This window comes from Oncorhynchus mykiss, chromosome 11 (assembly GCF_013265735.2).
Source record: "Oncorhynchus mykiss isolate Arlee chromosome 11, USDA_OmykA_1.1, whole genome shotgun sequence".
Lineage (NCBI taxonomy): Eukaryota > Metazoa > Chordata > Actinopteri > Salmoniformes > Salmonidae > Oncorhynchus > Oncorhynchus mykiss.
The window spans coordinates 55,592,837-55,601,599 of NC_048575.1; the positions used below are offsets into that span (position 1 = coordinate 55,592,837).

Below are 8,763 nucleotides of genomic sequence, written 5' to 3' on the forward strand. Positions count from 1 at the left end.
GTGTGTAAAGGCCTCAGCTCTCTCTGACAATGCCAAATAATTGACATACGTCTTCATTATTCCCCAGGTGGTCAGTGGTGTCAGAATGAATAGATTGCTGTTTATGGACACCATGAAAACGTAGCAGTTTGTGCGAGCTGAGCTGGATGTCCAAAACAAGAGGGCACATCAGCAGACCAAAACGACACACCAGGGACTGGCATGACAGTGTGAAATAAAGAGGGGGGAACTGACTGGGGGATGATGGGGGTTTGCAGATGAAACAGCCTTGGAGAAGAAAGCAGCAGTCAAGCTTCATAAAGTCAATGGGCTATAGGACCAAATGGAGAGGAACTAGCTGAGACTGGGAGGGATGAAGGATATAGGCAACAACAACCACCTTGAGAGGACAGACAACCACTCAGGCCTGGTCAATACCATGTAAATCTCAGTATAGAGAGGAATTCCTTTGGACATAAAGGAAATTGCAAATAAATAAATTATTACTACATGAATTAGTAGTAATTATTCACTAAATCACTCTCAACAATTATTTGCTGCTCTGTAAAAAGTCACATTTATAGGCAAACGGTTGTCTTGGGGTTTAGAATATGATCTTGTTTTTATTACGGAGATGCAGGGTAAAATATTCTGGATGATTTCATGTGTACCAATTGTAGTATAATCACATGTTTACTACATCTTTATTCAAATCCACTGTCAACAATTAGTGACTTCTTTCCTCAACAACAATTTGATAAACTGTGATAGAAGAGGCACATTATTAAAGGCCCATTTCTAACCAAACAGGAAACCCTGTCTTAAGTGTAACAGAGAAAACAAGGCACAGTGTGGAAATAAGACAAATTAATCATTATTCATTTTAAGTTCATGATGAGTAAATGCCATTCTCATGATATCATAGTAATAACCAGTCGTTATAAGGGCCAATATTGGAACATAAACCATGAATCCGGCTCAACAGAACTAGACAAACAGTTTCGGTTTCCAAGCTGGCAAATTAATGGCCTGTTTCCTTCACAAGTGCAACATTAAACAAATGAAATATTATATATCTAATGATACTGTAAAAGCAAAGGTTATTATTTGGTCTAAAATGTCAAACTAAATATGAGATTATAGATTTTGTTAACCGTGATCATTTGAGTACTCCTCCTCATCAAATTATTGCATAGTCAATGAATATCCCTCTGTGCCTCATTTGAACTGGTTGTAATGTTAAGTTGAAGAGCTGTGAAACATTTGTATGATTTTGTGGAGGAAGTGTTCCAAAAAAAGGCTATTTCTTTCTTCTCCTCTTTGTATAAAGTAAAGGGGGAACAGCAGTGATAGACCAAAGTGGTAAAGTCACCTTAATCTGTCAATCTGGCAGACACACACGCAGAAACGTCTTCAGGTCAAAGTGAGGGCAAGCTGCAAAGACGGGAGAAGGCCTACAGAAGTACAGATGTTGGAGCAACAACACAAGAGAAAGAGGCAAAAGGTTTTGGTTAACACTTTGGTTCAGAGGCACTCAGCGTGGTCAACATGCAGGGAGAGACTACCCTCCCATCACCACTGTATCAAACAAGCTAGGGAAATACCACAAGGATTCATTCAGCCTTGCATGCAAAATAAAATATTCAGCAAATAACAGATTCCCCTCAGATTCAGTTCAATGCCACCTCTGAACACCGCTCTAGTCTCCTCCTCCACAGTCAGTACCACGTCAGTCAGTCAGTCCTCAGAGTTGTCCAAATCCACCTCCTCCCAGGATGCCTTGGTGCGCTGCTCCCAGTTCTTGGCTTGATCAATCACAGCACGGGAGAGGAGCACCACGCAGGCTGCCAGGCCGGAGATACGGTCCTCGAATGCTGTCCCACTCTCCCAGAGGTCTGCCTCTGTGTTATACACGTGCACGTATTTCATACGGTTGCTCTTGTCATGAGAGCGCCCACCTAGTATGTAGATGAGGCTGCCGAGTACTGCCACACCAGGCTCCCCATGACCAGCTGGTAGAGGAGTCACCACAGACCAAGAGTTATCTGCTGGGCTGTAGCATGCCACCTGGATAAGAGACCAGTAACTTAGTACATTACTTTACATCTCACACCTCAAGCCTTTGTTGCATTACAAACTGTTGCTCAGTCACTTTGAATACCATTGGTAAGTGGAGGTACGGTACCTGGAGAACATCTCGGCGGTACCCGCGCTCATCATTGCTGCCACCAATGACATAGACCCGTCCATTGACAGCAGCCATACCATGCCATGCCCGCTCCACCGGCCCCTCTGCACACTCTGCCCACTGGTTGTGCTGGGGGTCATAACAGTATGTCTCTCTCAGGTACGCCATTCCCCGCCGCCCACAAGTGATGTACATCTTGCCATCCAAGACTGCTCCGGCGTGTGCATACACCTAGAGGGAAGACTAGACTAGTATTCAGGCATAGGATCGGCACAACATAAAAAATAAGAACAAAGGGCCACGGAATATCAAGAATAGCTCATTCAGGGAAGAAATCCATATTTATTTGATTATTCTCACAAATGGTGAATTGGTCCTATTTGTTGTTTATCTCAAGGGAAGGTTCCTCATAAATCCCCTTCTCCCTCCATACTTTGATACACTGACAAATAGATATCAGTGAATATCTAGCACCCTCTTATGGACAATGTGAGTGCATACTTAGAGGTTTTTCTCTTTATGACGTGATCGTACCTCTCTCTTGAGGGCTGCCACATATTCCCAGGTGTTGGTGTGTGGGTCGTAGCGTTCTACACACTCCAGTTCATTGCTGTAGTCGCGCCCCCCAATAGCGTAGATGTGTCCGTCCAACACACACACACAGTGGTCTGCATGCTGCTGCTGCAGGGGCTTGATGGAGCACCAGATGTTGTGGCGAGGGTCATATCTAAGAGGAGGAGACTGAGTGCTTGAGATCAAATATCACGTATTTTCATTAATTCATGTCAAATGTCAAAAAGAGGACATGCTAATTAATGGCAAAAAGGGGAATGCTAATTAATTGGCAATTAGTAATATTTTGAACGTGCATTTTTGTGATTTTTGTCATGCAAAATTATTGCAAAGTTTCAACTGCAGTGATTTAAATCCAAAGAAAAACAAGACTTCTGACTGTTCCAAGGACAGTAGTAAACAGACCTTTTTGAGCAAATTAGAGTTCAAATTCAATTACATGGGAACTCAACACAGAACAACTTATCAGTCAGATGGCATTTTGAGCTGACACCTGTCTGTTGTTATGCATGTAGCCTACTCTTTTATAATAGGAATGCATATATTTTTATTTATTTAACTAGACAAGTCAGTTAAGAACAAATTCTTATTTACAATGACGGCCTTGGGTTAACTGCCTTGTTCAGGGGCAGAATTACAGACTTTTACCTTGTCAGCTTGGGGATTCAATCTAGCAACCTGGCCCAACACTCTAACCACTAGGCTACCTGCCGCCCCAATACTGCCCTACCAAGCAAAAAGGCAGTAACTGCTCATTTGGTTGAAATTTAGTTAGTCATTTTTGCTACTTTAAATACATGCTTAATCATGTGGACAAGTATCCTGCCTCTATTGTATTGTGTTTTGGAGAAGATGGGGTCATTTTAGCAGTAAAGTTACTGTGAAACTAAGGTAAATTAAAGCATTTTTCTCCACGCTATGAGCAGTTACTGCCTTTTTGCTAAGTAGGGTAGAATACAGTTTTATTTCTATACAGTGGCTTCTTTCATTGTTAGACACTGCATTCTGCTCTGTATGGTAGATAGTTAAGAGAATCACACAGTAGATCATGACAGCAGACCTAATGATCAGATCGATACTCTGTTAGAGTGGGTCTCACCTCCAGCAGCGAGTCTCTGCACGAAAGCCGCTGGTGTTCTTGTCTCCCCCAATCAGATAGACAAAGTTGTTCAGCACAGCGATACCTTGGTTGGACATGCGGGGGGCTTGAGCAGCCGTGAGTGTCCTCCACTCACCCCAGCTAGGGTGATAGACCTGGAACAATTCTTCGCTCTCAGTCAGTGAGCCAGAGGAGAACATACCTCCGAAGCCAAGGATGCAGTTGAAGTTGGAACGGGGCTGGGTGAGGGGGCCCTGCAGGATGGGCTGCCAAAGCTCCTGCTCGTGGTAACGCAGTGCAGCTGCCACAAAGTCCTTCAGTGGACACTGATTCAGCCGCCCAAACAGTCTCTGCAACACCTGTTTGTCCATGAGGCAGAAACGCACTGCCTCGAGCATCCTCAGATTGTCCTGGGGGAGGGGGAGAATGAGTAATGATGCAGAACAGTCTGTTCCACACATCCCTACACAAAGGCCCATCTGAGTTTGTTCATCTCTGATATCACGGTGCCATTCACCAGCCATGTATCTTATACAAGCCTGGTGGTCAAACGTGAAACAGCTTTCAAAGTTATTGGATTTTCATGTAGTACAAAATGACCAGCGGAGGGCATGCATTCTTTTACTGCTTCTGATATACGGCAGTACCATGGGCAAACAGCCTCAAATGCCTCAAAGCGAGTGGCTGACTAACCGACTGGCCTTACCTGGAGGGACACCTGGTCTGTCTCCACCTGCTCTGGGCTGTAGTGGTAGTGCAAAGCTGCCTCGTACACCTCGTTCTCTGAGCTGACCTCCAGCTCGTCACTGCTCAGCACACTGAGGACCTTCTCTGGGGGAAGCTGGCGGTACACCTCTGTGCGAGAGAATGTCTGAATGTTCCTCAGGATGTAGGAGTGCACCTTGGCCCCCAGCTGCTGCAGCCCATACACATCAGCCAGCTTGTCAACTTCCAAGATGTTGCTGTCATCCAGCCAGGAAAAGAGGAAGTCACAGCAAAAGCCAATAACCTCCTCAATCTACAAAATATTAAATCCAAAGGTCACCAGGGGATACAGCCCAAGACATATGACTTTGATCCAAAGGACACACAAAAAAAGAACATACCTGTACAAGAGTGGCAGCAACCAGGACCTCCTGCACGTTGTCCAGGTCTAGCTCAAGCTCCGATGTGTAGATGAAGTCCAGAAGTTTGGTCATGGCAGTGTAGGTCACCCCATGCACTGGAATCTCTGTCAGCTGCGTCTCTCTGAGACCTCCAGCAAACATCCCTCTGGAGAAAACACAGGCAGGGTTAGGGGAGAAATAGCCTCTCCCCAAAGCGAGACGAGGCGAGAACTGCCTAAAGTCTTGCAGATGGAAAGTAGTGTCAGGCAGACAGGCCTACCTGAAGTAGTCACATGCGGCAGCCAGTAGGATACGATGGGCTTGGATGGGCTTGCCCTCCACCATGAGTACTACGTCAAACAGGATGCCACCCTGCCTCAAGCCAAACAGCCCATCCAACAGGCTGCGGGAATGGGCACAACTTCGATATGTCTGGCGGCCACATTGGCCAGATGAGCTGGTGGGGCTCCCCATTTGGTTCAGCTCCCCATCATCGGCCATTGCTGATTATTCCTTGTCTCACATTAGGCACACTAGTACTAGCTAATACTCACTCTTCCCATGATGTTTCACATGCTGATGTGGTTGGGTGAGATGAAACATGAAAGGGAAAAATAAACACGATCATGTAGCTACAGTTGCATAACTAGCTAGATAACACCCCATGCACACAACATCATGCTAGATACTTCTTCCATTTATAATCATATCTGAAGATCTAGCAAGACGAATGTAAATCACGATCTACACTGATAATAGTAGTGTGACAGACCACCAGGTTAATAGCTAGTTATCTAGCTAGTGAATAGCAGAATTTACTTATTATATGACTAGCTATATTGAATTCCTATGATATTCCTCTCCGATACCCATCACAACACTAGCATAAACAGACATCACGTGGCAAATGGTACAGCTACCCAAAGATGGTCTAGTTATATACTGCATACTACCTAGCTAGTTCATGAGTCATTATTACACAAGCACGCTGTGTAGCAGAACTCTCAAAAAAACAGACGTTTCGAACGTAGCAGCAAGCTAAGTTAGCTAGCTAACATTAACACAGCTCTGCGATATCATTCTTCTGCAATTGCAAGTCGGTTGAAAAATAGTTAAGTTGTTTTCACTTTCGATTAGTTGAAACTAAAGCAATATTACCATTTGAACAATGTGGTTAAATAACTAGGGGGAAAAAACTAACAAAATACCTAGCTAGCCAGCCGTGTTTACTGTTTCTTTCAGTTATTCATGCACCCATTTCGTGTGAGGTCATTTCCGTCTACAATATTATTTCTGCGCGCACTAATGTCAGTGGATGATAAAGCATGACTATCTTAAATGTTTGTTTTACAGAAATAATGCATAGCGTACCTATTGTGCTGGATTTCACAGTGATTCGTGCTAATGTTGTGAAAGAAACTGAGGAGGGGAGACTGTCACCTGTGCACTATACAGGGTATTATGTCATGTGAGTAGGTTTGTCTGACATGTAAATTAAGCGACACAATATGTGATTGTCTCACTGAGATATAAAAGAACGGATAGCCTACAGGAAATATACTTCTTGTATGTGGCAGATGCGGAATAAATGTGACGTATGCCCATTAGTTGACTTACCAGAAGAGGACGCTCTTTCCTCAAACAAATGTCCTCTCTATCAACCCTGTGTTCATGTCAATGGGTGTGTTCGAGCATTAAGCTTAGACAAAAATTGTCAGTGAAGTCAGGGGAGCTGCATCTGTGACTGCCGAAAGTGGGACACTAGTGATTTTCCAACAGCAAACCTCAAATCAGCACGGCAGTGTCAACATTGTTGATAAAAGTGCTTCTTTATAAATGTCGACAAACTTTTCTATCACCCCATATCACACACTCACAAACTGAAAACAATGTGTGTACAATTTATTGGTTAGAGATGATTTGTATACCTTGTAGCTTCAGAATCCGGGCAAAGTTTGTTCCTGTTTCAGTCACGTTTTTGGCCAAGTTCACATGCTTCAAACAAAAACCAACTGCTCATTTTGAATGGATCTTTTTGGTCAACAGCCGGAAAAGAGCCATTCATTTGGCTCCCTGATTTCCATACAGCTACTACTGCTTTTTGAACTCCGGACGATTATCTGTGGATAAGTTAGAAAAACTTTCTGTGAAAATGTTAATTCCTCACTGCAGGAACAATAGGTAGTGAGGAGAGCGACTCATTTTTCATATTTTTTTTCATCCATTTCTATGCACTACTGAACGAAGACCCGTTTAGGAGCCAAATGAACTACTCTTTTAGGTGAACGTATCCAAAAGATGCAGCTCATCGAAAAGACTTGGAATGCCCGTCCCTAAAAAACACTCTAATGATTGGTTGACAAATAGTGCATCCCATAATGCAGGTGATGGCTGCATGGTAGCGACTTGAAGGTGACTTCATCAGAATCTGCATGACCTTTGATCACATGATTTTTATTAGGTTCATACAGTCGACGAGTAGTCGGAGGTCGGACCCATTTTTTTTGTCCATAATGCAACGCACTCTGAAAGGTGGCGACCGACGATGGTCAACGTCTTGACAAAAGTGATCCGCTCGAACGCACCCAATGGCTCTATTTTAGACAGGGAATTTTTGAGATTCTACCCATTTACTGGAGAATTTCCACAGAAATGTTCACAGAATGACATGCTTTTTATGATCACATGATGGAAGTCTGTTGGAGTGAACTTGTGGATTTAACTCATGTTTTTGTTACAAATGTAATTTAAAGAAGGAGAAAAACTGACATTTAGCTAGATCATTTCCAAAGAAAGAACCCGTTGCTTACAGCAAATATGGTGGTACAGTTATTGTGGACTGTAATCAACCTGGCAACTTTGTATGGCAAATGATATTCACATGTTTACTGTGTTATGAATACCAATGCTCCCAGCTGCCTCCATTGGATTCAAGACAGAAGTTGCCATTTCTATTTCACATCCAGAGTCCAGACTATATCCCTTGAGATCTCATCAAGTTCCCACAGAGCTAAAGGTTCAATCTATATATGTCACATCCTCAATGTCTCATGAAAGATATGCTCTGTAATCTCCATTTTACTGATCAATGTGACTGGAGAGAGATTTATTTATGTTTTATTCAAATGGTCAGTCAGTGGTCATGGTCAGTCAATGCAATGTTTATAATGATAATGATTAACAATATCGCCTATACACAATCTGAATTCATAAGTGCAATATCAATACTGCATGTATTAGTCATACTGTATGTTGGATCACAAATGTAAATAAATACTTTTAATTTCAGAAAGAGTTTATCAAACTGTTTAGACATTGTAGGTTGTTCTAGCTTGATAATGAGAGCTCAGCTCTGCACAAGCTCATACAGATGTTTCCTAAGGCTGCTTGTCCTGTTGTATCAAGGTATTATTGCTTTGGTTTTACAATCTCATTCATCTTCTGGGGAAGCTTTCATTTGCATACAGTTTACATTGTTTCCTGACATGTGAGACAGACATTTTCCAACTGATTTGGCATGATCCATTATTTAGTTCTAGCCCTCAAACAGTCCTCATCTGGTATATTTCTTTCTTTAGCACATGTCCCTATGCTTACTTTATTCTTAGTTTAAGCATGTATCAATGTAATCACAGCTCTTATCAGTTGTATTACCATTCACTTTCCCATGGCCTTGATTATGCCATTGCTTTCCCAGACATAATGCTATTTATACTCTGTCCTATGTCCTATTCTTGTGTGCTATGCGAGAGAGTTAGTACACTGGTAAAATTAAACCATTGTTTAATCAGGAACAGAATCACCAATGACAGAAGGGT

At 42.7% G+C, this 8,763-nt stretch overlaps 1 protein-coding gene across 6 annotated transcripts; it reads right to left on the bottom strand.

Moving 5' to 3' along the window:
* Positions 1 to 574: 574 nt before the first annotated feature.
* Positions 575 to 6,891, bottom strand: klhl22 (kelch-like family member 22). Of its 6 annotated transcripts, none has more exons than XM_036935828.1 (8): positions 6,874 to 6,891; positions 5,226 to 5,521; positions 4,946 to 5,111; positions 4,546 to 4,857; positions 3,840 to 4,249; positions 2,702 to 2,894; positions 2,165 to 2,398; positions 575 to 2,046 (listed from the first exon to the last, which is right to left on the bottom strand). In XM_036935828.1, exons 2-8 carry the CDS (start codon positions 5,444 to 5,446, stop codon positions 1,717 to 1,719), a joined length of 1,866 nt encoding a protein of 621 aa, XP_036791723.1. In that variant the 5' UTR covers positions 5,447 to 5,521; positions 6,874 to 6,891; the 3' UTR covers positions 575 to 1,716. The 6 variants fall into 6 exon arrangements, with proteins under 6 accessions (XP_036791723.1, XP_036791722.1, XP_021477108.1 ...); XM_036935827.1 differs by lacking the exon at positions 6,874 to 6,891 and adding an exon at positions 6,563 to 6,678; XM_021621433.2 differs by lacking the exon at positions 6,874 to 6,891 and adding an exon at positions 6,317 to 6,513.
* Positions 6,892 to 8,763: the final 1,872 nt, after the last annotated feature.

Bases quoted from the DNA above. Each gene is read 5' to 3' on its own strand.
- klhl22 (XM_036935828.1), bottom strand. From the start codon at position 5,446: ATGGCCGATGATGGGGAGCTGAACCAAATGGGGAGCCCCACCAGCTCA. The intron at 5,112-5,225 runs GTAGGCCTGTCT...TGTTTTCTCCAG, and splicing joins GCCGCATGTGACTACTTCAG to AGGGATGTTTGCTGGAGGTC. The intron at 2,047-2,164 runs GTACCGTACCTC...TCTCTTATCCAG, and splicing joins ACCGCCGAGATGTTCTCCAG to GTGGCATGCTACAGCCCAGC.